The sequence below is a fragment of the Tauraco erythrolophus genome, chromosome 7, assembly GCF_009769465.1.
Source record: "Tauraco erythrolophus isolate bTauEry1 chromosome 7, bTauEry1.pri, whole genome shotgun sequence".
Lineage (NCBI taxonomy): Eukaryota > Metazoa > Chordata > Aves > Musophagiformes > Musophagidae > Tauraco > Tauraco erythrolophus.
The window spans coordinates 57,609,269-57,624,535 of NC_141471.1; the positions used below are offsets into that span (position 1 = coordinate 57,609,269).

The 15,267-nt window shown below is 41.9% G+C and overlaps 1 protein-coding gene across 2 annotated transcripts in view; it reads left to right on the top strand.

The window, feature by feature from the left end:
* Positions 1-15,267, top strand: part of GLI3 (GLI family zinc finger 3) — a 197,232-nt gene that overhangs the window by 119,344 nt on the left and 62,621 nt on the right. For both annotated transcript variants that reach the window (XM_086614358.1, XM_086614359.1), the window contains exons 4-5: positions 7,991-8,196; positions 13,297-13,443. In XM_086614358.1, coding sequence (XP_086470484.1) covers positions 7,991-8,196; positions 13,297-13,443 — 353 coding nt within the window. The remainder of the gene's footprint in view (positions 1-7,990; positions 8,197-13,296; positions 13,444-15,267) is intronic.

The following is a 15,267-nucleotide window of genomic DNA, read 5'->3' on the forward strand; positions in this document are numbered from 1 at the left end:
GTTTACTGTAGTCAATATAGGTGTTACTGTGGGCTGAAGGTCACCAGTGATGCGGCTGACCTTAGGTAAACAGAATGTTAAATAACGGAGTGAATATTCATTGCTTTTTACAGCATAAACTCTTCTTGAGGGAATCCACAAGCTGATGGTTGGGTTATTTATGAAGTATTTCAAGTAGCGGAGGGTGCGTGTAAAAGAAAGCTAGATCTGCATTCAGGCAGTCTGTCAGTTGAAAAATAGGAATACAGTCACTGACTAAGGATTTAGTGCCTTGATTAATGTAGCCAATTTTTAACTGTAACTACATAGTGTTAACACTTCCCAAAGAAGGAAAGGGGAATCAGAGTAATATTCTTTTGCTGTGGATCATTGACTAATTGCCGTGCGTGATTTCCAGCACCATGAACATCTCTTGTCTGGTCATTTATGTCTTTTTTTTTTTTTTTTTTCTGCAACGATACCTTTGACTTTATGAGGGCAAAATATTTTGTTCTAACCCGAAGTGAGGTTATCTGTATATTTTAGGAATTTATGTTCCAGAACTGCAGTCACTTTGTAAGGCATTGCCCTTGTCTCGATGAGAAGTGTTCTTGTTTTCCCTCTTCATTTGCACCACTTAGAAAATACAGTTAACAATGTTTACCTTTTTGTAGCAGTTAAGCTCTTTCACGTGAAGTATGCTCTGATATTTCCATGTATTCAACTAACTCTAATTCTTTAAATGTTCTAAATCATTTGCTTAGTATTCCTAAGGCCAAGAATGAAATACAGCAGCTTCAAGACAGTGAATGATTTTAGGGGAATGGAATGGACTTGATGATCTTGAAGGTCCTTTCCAACCAGACGATTCTATGATTCTATGAATGCCTATTTTAAGACACAATTTCTGAAAAAAAAATTAGTTCGTAAAAGATGATGATATTGATTTCCCATACTGTATGTTTATGGGTTTGATTGTTTACAGATTCAATTGTAAGTGCAAAGAGAAAAGGAACCGTGAAATTGCGTTTTAAAAATACTCAATGCTGGCTTCACTCTGCTTGCATTGAAGTCAGCAGAAGCTTTATTGGTGGCTCTTGGAGGCACAGAATTGGATCAGCACTTTGTGCTTATGAAGTTCATGTCCATTGATCACTTAAGGATTTTATCAATTAAATTAGTGGACAGTTTTCCATCAATTGCAGTTTATATAGGATTGAACCCTACAATGGCGACTAAAGATTTTGAGAAGCAGGATGATTATTTGACTCTTAATTTCTCCCTGTCATTTAGCCATAGAGTTAACTGCCTGAGCCTGATTTATCAGGCACCTATATCTGTGTATATGCTTGTAACAGCAAGGAGTAACTCAATCATTTGGGCTAATCACAACTGTTAGAATTGTTCTCACTTGTATTTTCAGGATCGAGCCTTACTTCCTTAGAGCTCAGCTTTCTTAATATAAAAACCTTTTATTATCCAGTTCTTGGCTGCTGGTGCCAAAGGGTCAGACTGTACAAGCAACTATGGCATTAAACAAACAATACTCATTTAACATGAGAGGTATTACCAAAGGAATTGAGCCATATGCTTTAAAATAGGAATCACTATGTAACAAGAAAGTCCTTATTGTTTGTTCATCTTCCAGCATCGTCTAGAAATAAAAGTGTTAATGTTTTGGGGACAACCATCAGAAGATTATTCCAGAAAAAAAAAAAAAAAAGAAAGAAAAAAGAAAAAGCTCATAGCAGTTTAATGAGTTTAATATTTTTCAATTCTGCAAGCAGGGCTGAACTGAAGAGGTATCAGAGAAACAGCGTGGATATCATTGGTATGAGAGTTATGCCATCAGTGCTTCCTCCAGCATTGAATAACGTACTGTTAAATGATTAAATATCGAGGTTTGAACTTTGACACTTTCATAATATAACAAGATGGATGAAAAGGCAATAATAAATTAGGTTATGTTACAATATTTCATCCCACTTCGTTGACAAGCTTTGTTCTGTGAGATAGATTATTGTTCCATCTGTAACCTCAGCTCAGTGTCATATTTACAATGTTATAGTTAAGGATCACTTGCTGTTTTCAATATAAATGTATTTTTCAACAGATTCATAAAAGAACCATTTAAAAATTTATCAGACAAAACTTGGCATTAAAATTTCCAGTCCTGGAGTTCTGGAGTTATAGTTTCCTTTAAAATCAGGAAATGCTTAAATCATGATTTTTTTTTTTTTTTTTTTTAAAGCTAGGTTGTGCTTAGAAGAGGTTTTTTCCCAAGCACAGCTTAAACCAACTTGGAAACTGTTTATGACAGATCACTTCTCAAACACCAAACCACCAAACCAACCTCTAAATTTTCATCCATGTTTTCCTGTGACACAGAGCTCGGTGGCTGTCCTAAGTGGCTTTGACGCTGCTTTCAGAAAACCTTGCTGTTGAAGAGCATTCTCTGACAAGTGTGGAGGTCGCAGATGCAAAGAGATGCAAAACCAGGGACGAGGTGCTCTGTATTGGTACTCTGACACATCTTAGAGCAGTTCCAGGACTCCAAAGCAAAAAAAAACCACTAATGTGAGGACCCTGAGGCCACTAATAGGCCTTATTTGCCTTGAACAGCCTCACCTGGGACCTCCACCCACACCCCATGCACCTGAGAACCCCTTTAAGCTCAGCCTGGGGCCTTTAGTCTGTGCCTGCTAGACTTGGGGTCTGTGCTTTAGGTAGCTGTTCTCCTTGATGGACCTCACAGAGCTATGGTGTAGCTTGTCTCCTGTCCTGTCTTTGGTCCTGTCTCCTCCTGCACTTTACTAGCCCCCCCTCTCTGGACCTGGTTTGTCACTTGCTTTGTCTCAAATTACTGATGGACCCTGTTACCAGCACCTGGCTCTGGTCATCCAGCTCAGATCTGGTGAGGTGGAGCTGGGGTTTACCCTTGGCTCCTGACTTGCCTTCTTTTAGAGAGCAGCTGGCCCATTGCTGCTCCCCAGCACCCTGAACTGGGTCGCTTTTCTTCCTATTACCTCTCCTCCTTCTTCAGCTCCTGGGCTAACCACCCTCACTCAAATACACGCATAAATCCATCCAAGAGGATTTCATGACACTTTGGGCTGATTCTCTGCATGGCTCTTCTCTGGGTTCACATGATTGATAAAACAATGTGTGACTTAGTTGAGAAGGAGGTTAAAAAAAGGAGAGCAGGAAATTGGGTGGGAAGGGATTTCAGTGTTCTTGTTCTGTAATGCAATTTCTGAACAGTTATATACAGGTCTATTAGCTTGGAAAATAAAACCTCATTAATATTTTAATTTTTTTAAAGGCTCAAAATCCCCAAATGTTTTAGCTTTTGAACATACAGAAACCAAGGAAGTTGTATATTCCCACCTGTAGTTTCCTTCTGCCTCCATCCACAGGAGCAGTTTGGGAACATAGGTGGGAGGAAAGATGCGAGTTAAAAGGGAAAAACGAGGTAAGGGAGGGAATGCTGTGTGCCTTCTCTAGCCTAATGTCCGGAGGTGATCGGGCACCTGTCACACCTCGCCCTGCTGCACCAGGGACATGGGCAGAGACTGGAAATTGTGCTGCTGAATCCTGTCAGTATGGCACTGGGAAGAGAGGGTGGCTGAAGGGCCACATAGTCAACAAGCTCTGTGCTTGCTTGTAAAAAACCTGAGGGTTTTTACTTCTAGTCATAGCCAGAGAACAGTATTTCACCTGCTTGAGTTAGCCACTCTGTTACTACCAAAGCAAGTGATAGGATTTCCACTTGACTTTGGAGCATCTGCTCTTCTTCATGGACAAACTATCTAATACTTAGGTACAAAAGTGTACCAAATGTGTGATCCATTCAAAATACTACTAGTTAATGATCCGTGCGTGCAAATCATCTTGAAATATGTATAACTCGCTCATGCTTGCTGTGTCAACTCTCAGATTCCCATGATCTTCCTTCCCCAGTTAAAAAAAGGGCTGCATGGGCTGAAAAGAGAATTGCGCTTTGTTGAGTTTTTGTGGCAGCTAAAATCCAAACCTGCTGCGGGTCAGTCTTCTTGTGCAGAGTTCATCTGTTGCAGGTGTACACAACAAAACAAAATGACACACCGTTTTCATGAGTAATAACTGAAATCTTACACACAGCTCACCCGTGGTTCAGCAGTGGCCAGAAAAAGCATTAAAAAAAAAGTGACTTCACGCATTTTGCGATTTGCCACAAGTCTGATGCTGCCCACAGCTGCTGCACTGGTGTGACCACATACGTTTTTAAGACTGTGCAGACACCTCTGCAACATTCGTCAAAAAAGTGTCATCACTAATAGGAAAAAATACACCTGCGTGCCCTTGCACTGATCTCACTGCCTCGGTACGTGTGTGCTGTTCTGCTGCAGAGTAGTTGAGATTCTCCAGAGCATCAGAGTCAGGACAGGGAGAGGTTGGTGGGCTGGAGATGGGTGGGGAGTGGGAGGGCTTGTGTTAGATACAGAAGCTGTGCGACAGTCATGGTGTTTTGGCACCTTAGCGGTGAGCAGGAAGGCAGTCTGGACAGAAAGGTGGAGACACCTTCACAGCCTCTGCTGCTTCTCATTTATGTCAGGGGTGTAGATGTAGTCAAGGTTACTGAGAAAATAATAAAAACAGTCTAATGTGCCAGGATAAAAATTGCAATGATAAAACATGGCCATAGGATCTCTTTTACTCCCAAACCTGGAGACCTCCAACTTCAAATAAGTATTGAAAGTATGATAGACTTTGTGTTAAATTTGAGTTGAGTTTGTAGGATCTCTGAGAGTGGACACAAAGGTCCTGATTCAGAAAAAAGCATGCATCTGCTTTGCTCCCTCTCTCTGAAGGAAGCCTTAGTGCTCCGAGTATGTCATTGAACAGGAAAGAGAGAGGAGAGGGAGAGGATGCAGAGCAAGTCCTGCCTTCCTGTGGTTTACAGCTGAGGCATAAGGTTTCAGGCAGCATCACCGAAAACATCCCTGCCTTTTCTCACATTGAAGTCTCATGGTGTCCCACAAAGCAGCCTCAGACCCAGGGCAGAACACTGTTTGCCAAGGCCAGGGACAAAGTACATGTGAAATAAAGATGATGGCGGGGACTGTGGGGATCACCCAGATCGGAGATCTGATTTGGTTGTCATGGAATGAAAGTCTGCGGAGCTGCTCCTGGGCTGTACTGTTTGTTATGTACATGAGACACAAGTCATTCTTTATTGGCACACAGAGGTTGCCACATGAGATGAAGTACTGGAAAGCAAAAGCTAATAGTAAGTGTGTTTGGCTGCATCCTTTCTAGAAGTCATATTTTAGTTTGAATGAGGGAATATTGAAGTTTATCATGAAGGGAAGAAAAGGGAAGAAATGTGACATCTATTGGAATAAATCAGGAGGGCTCAAACAGTGGGAGCCGAGAGCAGATGGAAGCAGGAGGGAAAATGGGACTGTAGGGAAAGGAGGATCCAGAAATACAGAGGAGTGAGAAAAGTACAGGCTGGAAGTGAGGGGAGAAGGTAGCAGCACATTAAAATCGGATGTTGGAGAGAGATTAGTAAACATTAGAGTCCAGAGCTGGGAATTTTATGTAGAATCTGAGTCCTTATTTCTGCCTCTGATATTACAGCTTATATGCCTGCTGTTGATTAACGTTACCCAGGTCGTTGTCCTTTCCCTAGCATCCTTGAAAAACTGAGGAGCTCAGAGGAGCGGAGAGTGGAAGAGGCAGGTCTGAGGAGGAGCAGCGGTTGAGTCCCAGTGTCCTTGAATGGCTCCCATTGGATCTGGAGGGAGAAGCTGACAGCCTGGCTCTTAATCTTGCTCCTGCGGCAGTGTTTGGCTGTTGGCCAGCTGGAGAGTGAATCACTGAGGCTGATACAGACTTCAGCCTTCTTGCAAAAGCTTTTGAACAGTTTTCTCTTCGATATGCACCAGATAAGGCCAGGGCTCCTGCTTGCCTGCACGCTCTTCGGGCTTCTAACTCTGAGTTGAGATCATATTAGAAAGGACAAATTGTAAAATGACATCCAAACTTACTTCCTTTGTTACTCTTGTATTAGATTTGCTATACTACTGCATTTTCCTCACTGCCAGGATGAGAAATTCACTCTGTAATGTGATATCCAGCTGTGGTATTTTTACTTCGTACATCACTGTGAGTTTTAAGGCTCCTGCCTTCCACGCTCAGCCTGACGGGGAATTGCGAGACAGCAAATGCTTCATGGCTGGTCAGGTTTCACAGTACCAAGAAGAGTAAAGCTGCATTTCCACCGTAAAACAAAGGCGCTTCAAAACCATGCAGAGAAAAAGTGCTCTGAGGAAAGGAGATGCCTGTTTTGCACCGTGGTGGGAAACGGCTTCTGGTTTCAGATTCTTGGTGAACTTTAAATAAGATGAAGGCGTCCCGGTGAATGGCTGGGCTTCATCTGGGTCACTTGCTCAGGTGCCAAAGGAGTGATCGTGCTGCCAGTACCTGCTGCTAGCACACAATGAACGCAGCTCCCTAACAAACTTCGGAGCTCCGAGGTGATTTCATACGGAAAGGCTGATCAGGTTTACCTTGCAGAAAGCCGTAAGAGGGCAAGAAACACACAAAAGCCAGATAGGGAAAGGAAGGGAAGAGAGGGAGAAGAGCTTTAGGAAATCTTTATTCCCCAGTTTTATGAGCCCTAGTGGATATTGTGGCAGGGAAGCCGACGTCGTGTTAGGAATGTATAACTTTGATCTTTGTCCCAGTCGTACACTGGCATTTCTGAGCCCATGGAAGGGCAGAATTGCCTCCCATGTGAGATTACATTCAGTTGGCCTTTTAGGTGACGACAACTATCTCCGCTGGTCACAGTATGTGTGTGTTAAAGGAAAAAAATACATTTCTTGTTTTATTACTCTTTGTAAACCAGCAGCATCAAAGGGACAGGCTGCCCTCCCTGCTCTCACAGCTGCTGCCTGTGTCTGTGCTGTATATACACTAAATTAATTGGAAAAACAGGGACAAAAAGGCATTTAGTTCGGGTCAACCAGTTGGACTGCAGCAAATGGATGACAGGCTTAATCATTGTCTTTTGCCAAAGAGCAGGTTGGCAAGGGCAGGCACTCCAACCCCTTCTGATGAAATTTGGACTTTTTCCAGTGCCTTTGGAGGCGGGATGCTGTGAGAGAAGGGTCTCCACTCAGAGCTCGGACGCTGTCATATCGACGGGGTGGGATGATGGGGAGGGTTACTGCGGGTTATTTATCTTTTGTCAGCTGTGAACTCAGCTTTCAGCCTTCGTTCATCACAGCTTCATACACGTAGCTTGAGAAGGCACCACAGCTCTCCCTTTGCAAGACTGAGGTCGATAATTAATGTGGTCTTGTTAAAGACATTGTTCTCTTTTGCCATGCTAAAACCAAACATACGCAGCGATCTTTCTTCCTTTGCCACCAAGTTTTCTGCATCTTTCATGGGAAGGCAAATTAGAAAAAAAAAGCTCCGAAGGATATAGCTGTCTTAGTGGCTCACAAAGTTTGGATCTTCTGAAATGATTTCTGTATAAACGTGCAGTCTTGCCCTTTCAGAAGAGCAAGCTGGCAAATGAAGGGAGTGGGCGCAGTGTAGCTCTCCAAACTCTTTTTCAAATAGCCATGTGGTTTTGAAAATGTAAATGATTCAGCATCTTAGGATGTCTTCCATATTGCAGCAATAATTACTATGTGGTACACAGGGTGCATATTTCACGCTAATTAAAGTGATTTTCTGCTTAACTCCATGGGGAAAAGGTATTGAGGGATGTATAGATTAAACCAAATATAAACTCATGTTAAAATGGTCAGAGAAATGTTGCTAATAATGGGTAGAGAGAAGAATTCATTTCCTATCCTGTTTCTTTCCAGGCAGTTGACTTTAGTGGAAGTTATTACATGTGCAACCCAGTTGTTATTCTTGAAGAAATGAATGTGTTACCTTTACAGTATTTTTCTTTATCATATAGATAACCTGACTGTTTTTCTTTGTTTTTCTTTCTTTTTACTTCCAGGCCTTCTGCCTTATCTAGTAGCCCGACATACTCAGAGCTTCCATTCCTTAGAATTTCCCCGCACCGAAATCCTGCTGCAACATCAGAGTCTCCTTTCAGCACCCCTCACCCGTATATTAACCCCTACATGGACTACATCAGGTCCCTGCACAGCAGCCCATCCCTCTCCATGATCTCAGCAGCCCGCGGACTCAGCCCAACAGACGGTGGGTTAAGACAGGCTTCCTGTTTTCTGTCATTGTAGCAACTCAAGTTATATTAATCTTGTCAACATCTTTTCCCCCTCATTCGAAGCAGCTTCAGCAGGTTTGTCAGACATATTCATTATGTCATAAATGTTTCAATACTTCATCAGCCGATCACGGCTCATTTGTACATCTCACAAATGTTGAAACTTCAGGGAGAAGAGGAAAAAAAAAAAAAATGCCCTGCCTCATTCAGAATTTAAGCTGGAAGGGTGGTGTATATCTTCTGATATCTTTTGTTTGTGGAGCTGACCCAGGGTGCGATTCTGATCTCCCAAGAAATCCACTATATCTGCGCTAAATCGAGCCAGATTCTTCATAAGTGTACATCAGTGTGTTACCAGGGAGTTCTTTAGGTGTGAAAGCCTTGTTAATTAAAATAGTATTTTTCAGTCATGTAAAGCATGCACTGACTTGTTCTGTTTAGTCAACAGATCTGTTAGAGTTACATAGAATTATCTCAGTTTAATCTAGCCAACGCTATGGCCAAATGAAATGATGCTGATGTAGAAGAAGTGGCTGATGATCAGGACTGGCCTCTTTAGTTTAAGTGGTGGGCAGTGTAGTTGAAATATTGATGTTTTTGGTCTTGATGTGACCGTGGCTATTACTTTCCACATTATTTGGGTTGAAGTGAACTCCTACGATCACTCTTGTTATTACTCTGGCACATTTCCTCTTCATTTCAATGGAAATTTTGCTAAAGTGAGCAATGAAGAGAGTTGCAAAAAGGCTCAGTGTTGTTAGCAGTAGGTTTTTCAGTAATAAAGTAGTCTGACATTTCAAAATTGTGGCATTTGCTGAAGAGAGCTGAAATACAACATGCTTGCAAACAAATCTGTAGTGAAGATAATCAAACTATGATTTTAACTATGGGAAAGATCTTCCCAGTGTATGCAGAAACTTACCAAACAGAGTTAAACTGCCTTTAGCTGAATTTGAAAAATGAGCAGTGCACCCTGTCCAAATGGATAACTAATTAATCCTCGCTTATAAGAACATATACCTTTACAGTTAATCCATTAGTTATGGGCACATATTCTTATGAGAATAAATTTTAATGACCTATTGTCAGTCAAGGTATATGGCATGCACCTAGGGCTTTCCTAGCAGCACTTTGGCTGTTGTATGAATCCTTGCTAATTTGACCCTTTTTATTTTTTGCCAAATATTAAAAAAAATATTTTGAAGGAACAATTTGAATGCTTGGAAATACGTGTTTTGACTCAGGGAGCTTTGAAGCTTTGGATATAGTATAAACATGATATAGCTATAATGTAATGGCATAAATTTGGAAAACTCTTGCAATGTATATTTGGGCTTTTCACAAACGCTAATATGCAGAACACCATACTGTCTTTCCTTCAATAATCTTCAGATCATGTTCCTGCAGAATTTCATTTATGCTTAAGGTATGCTCCAGTTGCACGTACGAAGAAAGGACGGAAAGAAACTGCCCAATCACACTAACCTGTGTACGCTCTTGGTCTCAGGTACACAATGCCAAATTCACTTGCACAGACACAGGCAAATAGTGCTATCTGAGATACACTGGGATATCTTACCCAGCACCCAACTGACGCTCCAGAAAGGCAGAGGTCTCCTAGAAATGCTTTACCATCTTCACCAGGCCAGTGGTAAGCTCTCTGAAGCTCTAGGATGTCTCAGGGTAGAATATGGTTCCAGAGTCCGGCACCTACATTTAGGCCTCTGCTGTAGAGAGATCTATCTGTGATCTTGGTGTGCTGTTTTGCTGTTGTAGTCCAGTGGGTTCTAGGCAGTGCAGTCAGTGGAGCCTTAGAGAACTGCTTGCTTCACCCAGATGCAGACACTTGCATGTTACCAGCTGAGTCTGGAGCTCCGTCATAACTATGATGGTGCTAAGATTCATCTATCTACAACGCAGGTGTTTGGTGTCAGTTCAGGTCCGTGAAATACCTTACCTCAACTCCAGCTGCCACTTAAGAAAGGGAAAGGCAGTTTTGTCCTCTAAGACCTGTCTCATACCTGCCAGCCTCATGTAGGTGCCTTAGATACTCAGGGGCTTTCGGATGGCACAAGACACTCGAGTGTGGACAACGCAGTTGGGTACACTCTGTGTTAATGCTCATCCCCTGAGCTTTGATCGCTGACTGTGTACACAACCTTAGCCTTTCGTCAGTACGGCCTAAACTTACTAGCTTAGGCTTCTTTCTTTGGGTTATAAACAATGCATGTTACTTCACATTTCCTCTAGGCTCACAGCTCACCTTTGATCAGTTACTACAGCCCAGGTGTTGTGCAGCACCTCGTGAAGATACCGTAATTTGATTGAGGCATTGGAGATATTTCGGTAAAACAACCCATTTATTGAAAAGCTGTTAAATTTGTTCTCTGGAATCCATAGTTTGTTGTGTGATCAGTCAGGTAGGCAATGAAATGCTTTTTTCAGGTGTAGGTTCCTGGGATCAGATAGTCCAAGTCATTGCTTGGGCACTACAAGAATGCCAGTATATAACCCCTGTGATTTAAAGGGGTACCTGCACATAATGTCCTCATAAGATAATGGCTTAAGTCGTATAGCATCTGAGCTATGAAAACTTGTAAGTTGTTACTGTTCTTCTGAAAGTCATAACGAGATTTCTCTTGCTGCACTAATTGCTGCAGGCCAGTTAGGAATTAGGTCAGTGTACTATTGGGCTCAGTCTGTCGACTCGCAGATCTGGGGATGGCCGGGAGCCAAAACAGTCTGGAACATAGCAAAGGGCAGTTTCGTGTTCACTACAAGTCTTGCCAGCTGTAATTAATGACTGCCACAGCAGCAGTAATGGTAGAGCGTCTTCTGTCTTGTCACTTCACCTTACCCAGCAGATCCTGTGGGCCAGGGGTGGCCGAGGACCCTCCGAGTAACACAGAGGGCTCAGGGCAGGGCTCAGGACCGAGATGTCAGTGTGTGTAGAGCAGAGTGCTCAAACGAAGCTCAGCAATGCCCACAATGCAGAAGCAAATGCCTCCGCTTGTAAAAGAAAGCAGGGGCAAAGCTGAAGCTGCCCAGGAATAAACAGGAGAAAATTCAGGGCTGCAGGCCCTCCCGTTTGCCCTTCATTTACCCTTCATGCAATACATCATTTAGTAGGCTAATTTTTTATGTTTGAAGAAGTAGTAAGGAATGATCTTTAAAGAGCACCGGAGCATTTCTCAGCATGTGGAACATTTAGTAATGCAATTATGTGCTCACTATGTTTTTTGCAGCGGTTCATTTTAAAGTTAGCAGCCAATGTTATTGTTAGTTAACCCAGACACTTATGTCAGAAAGCTCAGGAAGTATTTTAAGTGTGTCTGGAAAGATATAGTGGTTGCCTACTACTGTAAAACTTTTAAAATCAGTGATTCAGTGTGAGTTACTCCTCTTTTAAAATTTAGTCTTAATATTTTTCTTACCATTTCATAAAAAGTGGTGGTATCTGAAGTAGATTATATTTAATTGAGAAATCAATTTGTAATTCGGAAAGAATACCAGCAACCTGTAATTTATCTCAGCTCCGTTTTTATGCCATTCCTGTTCCTGTTTGATGTACTTCTGTTTTTCTCAGCCTTTCCTGAAGTTGGTTATATTTAACATTATAACATCAGAAGCACATTCTTCCATTTTCTTTGGTGCAAATAAAGGCAGATTATACACTTTAGCAATGCTGTTGCTCAATACACTTTTCTCCAAACTCCGATGCCATGTTTACCTCCTTTTAGTGTAAATGTTGATTCTTTGCTTCTAAGGTTTGCATTTAGTATCCGATTCTCTAATGTAAACATAAATTATCCTTTTTAGCAATACTGTGTAGGTAACAATATTCAGGTTAAGTTGGTAATTCAAAGAATTTCTGCTTAAAATTTTGTTTCCATTCAAAATTCAATTGCTGGGATTAGAGAAAAATCTCATTAAATAATATGAAAGAATATAAAAATATTCTGTTGGTGTGTAGCCCATTAACCTAAGGAACTTGGAAGTGTTTTAAGCAGACTTATGTACCATCTTCTGGTGAGCAGAGTGTAAGGAAATTTTAACTGTTTCACAAGTGGGACAAGTTGAGAGCAGAGAGGAAGGCTGCTTACCTCAGGGCACGTAGCAAGTCAGAAACAGGATCAAGGAGATGGAGCCCAGCTTAGTTTATGAGTACTTCTCGCACAAGCTCATGAAATGGCCCTATACTTACTGTGGCGTTTGAAGCCTGCTGAGAAGAGATGATGCTAAAATTATGTGTTTAGTCAGAGTTGCCCATTAGTTGATGGCATGCTTGAAAACTGCAGGGGAAGAGAAAGCTGACGCATTAGTTTTACAGGAGAGAAAGGCTGATATAAGTCATTATCAGAGGACTGCATCACTCATAAGCTCACTGACAAGATGTAGAGCCTATCTAGTCCATGGTTTTGACTCTGCAAACATACTTGTATGTCAAGTATACACTTATTTATGAACTTTTGAAGGATGGGACAGCTATATTTGTTGACCTCAGTCCATCCTCCAAGAAAACAGCCCTGAGTTGTTCACGGATAACCGGTATTTGTCCTGAAAACATACTTGGTCTTGTTTACTCCTAAACTTATGCAGCACAAACTGCCACTGTGAGTGAAAATCTTTTGGTCCTCTTAGCAGAGACTCCAGAAACTTAAATGCTTACAGAAGTTCAGCCGCGTTGTTACCTTAGAGATGAAGTCCTTTGGGCCAGGGATGAGGTAAATGGGGATAAAACTCCAGGAAGGTTTTCCTGCTTTTTTATGTCACTAAATAAATCACACTGGTTTCCATTGCTGTCAGCCTGTCACTTTTTGAGTCACTTAATAATAAATATAAAAAAAATGAGATCACCGAGCTTGTTAATATTTTATGCCTTGCTGTTTTTTGAACGGTGTCTTTGCAACATCATTGGTTGAAATATATTGACCGGTCATGGCATACTGCAGATGTTACATTATATTGAAAAATAAACAAGCTCTTTTAATAGCCAGAGAAACCAGTGATGCGATAAAACTTTCTTTCTCGTTTATCTTACGTCATTAACGGTGCTTTTTATGTTGTGTTTTTAGCTCCGCATGCTGGCGTCAGTCCAGCTGAATATTATCATCAGATGGCTCTGTTGGCAGGCCAGCGCAGCCCATATGCAGACATCATTCCTTCAGCTGCCACTACTGGAGCCGGTGCTCTTCATATGGAATATCTTCACGCCATGGATAGTAAGTGACGTTTTCTAGCAATAGGGACAGTCCTGCAAAGGGAACAACGTGAGTTGTTCCCAGTCTGACCCAAAAAGCCTCCCCACACAGCTAGAGAAGTGGGAGTCAATGTAAGCACCTCCTCATGAGGCTGCAGGGCCAAACCATTCACTGCCAAATGTACAAGGGTTACGTCAAGTCTGAAAGTAAACTTTGAAAGTAAGTAAGCAGAGGAACAGGACTGCTCCTGAAAACACATTATAAATTTTATTTCCAGCAGGGCTTGAGTGCTTTTGAAAATGTCCTTTTCTATTCACAATCAGTAACTCACTTTCATCATTAGGGTGGGTATTTCCCTGATGAGCTCTCTGTTAATAAAAGGTTTACATCTGTTTCTCCGTTAGGAGAGCATGCTCCCCTCCTTTTTGGACAGTGGTAGCCATGCTTACAAGTTGTGTGTTACAGACCAGTACACTCTGAGACCACTTCTAAGGTGAAGCAGTTTCCTGAATTCTCAAGGATCCTGACTTAGTTTTCCCTAGTACTAAGAGCCTTCCTTACCCTCTTCAGCATCTTTGAAACCTCTAATCTGTCCCCCTTTCTCTGGTGAAGGAGGAAAAGAGAGCACCCCATACCAAACTGCTCACTACTGCTGCTTTTGATTGGCCGGAAGGGATTATGCAGAGCACTCCCCTCTAGTCATGAGATGCTTACATGCTTTTTGGGATGCACTCAGTTCCTTCCAACAACGGAAAGAAAAAGTGGTGACAAGAAAAGGTGGTGACTGTTGACTCTTGCTTGGTAGTACAAAGCAGTACAATAGCATTAGACCACCTTGTTGTCCCGCAGCTTTTTGAAATCTTTGTTAGCATGCGCTTTCTTCTTGCCTGCTGTTGGCTGCATGCCATAGCTGCTGAGCTCAAGGAGTGTGGGAGTTGGGAGGTTCACCTCTGGAGCGCATGGAAATATAGATAGCTACCCCTGCAGAACACATGCCTGGGAGTGTGAAGTAGTTGACTGACCAACAATTTTTACAAGAATCCGGCAAGACAGATAGTTGTGGAACTGGGCAGGGAAACTACTTTCATTCTGTTACCTTGATAGTGAAGGATTTTTAAATTCAGTTTCTGTTACCAGTTTCAGTGCACTGGTAGTGTGCATAGTGATTCTACAGTAATGTAACATAGCTTGAACGCACTTCAGGAACCTAATAAACCCACACAAGTAGTCTGCACTTAAACCAGAAATTGTTGTGCAGGCTTCAGTGCTTGAAAGCTTAAGAATGTGATACTTCGTGATTAGGATTTTGTGAGACATAGGGAGAAACAAGGTACACTGCTAATGCATTTGGCACATATTAATAGTATCTTGCAGAATGGAAACTCTGTTGTGCATGGTTCAGGTAATGTAAATCTGCTCCTGTGTTCCAGTTGCAAGGACAAATCCCCAGTTTGTGTGAATGGACATGACTTCGTTGAAGTAAAGGGATCAGGGAGTCATAGCAAAGTTTGAGTTGGAAGAGACCTTTGAAGGTCATCTAGTCCAAGCTCTCCTGCAAAGAGCAGAGATATTCTAGACTTCTAATGGTTTTGGTTCCTATTGGGAGAGAGTTTCTGAAAGCATGTAGGTAAGAGTACCAAACCACATATTTAGATGCAGACTTGGTTGAATGGGTCTGCTCAGTCTACAGGCAGGTAAATACCTATGTGTATGCCAGAAAACTTAAGAAAAACAGAAGACATTTCAGTACTCATACAAATAATGGCATTTGCACAAAGGACCTTCATGTGTTAGTAGAGATTGTGTATGCTGTAATATACATAGAATTACAGCTTTTGTATCCCA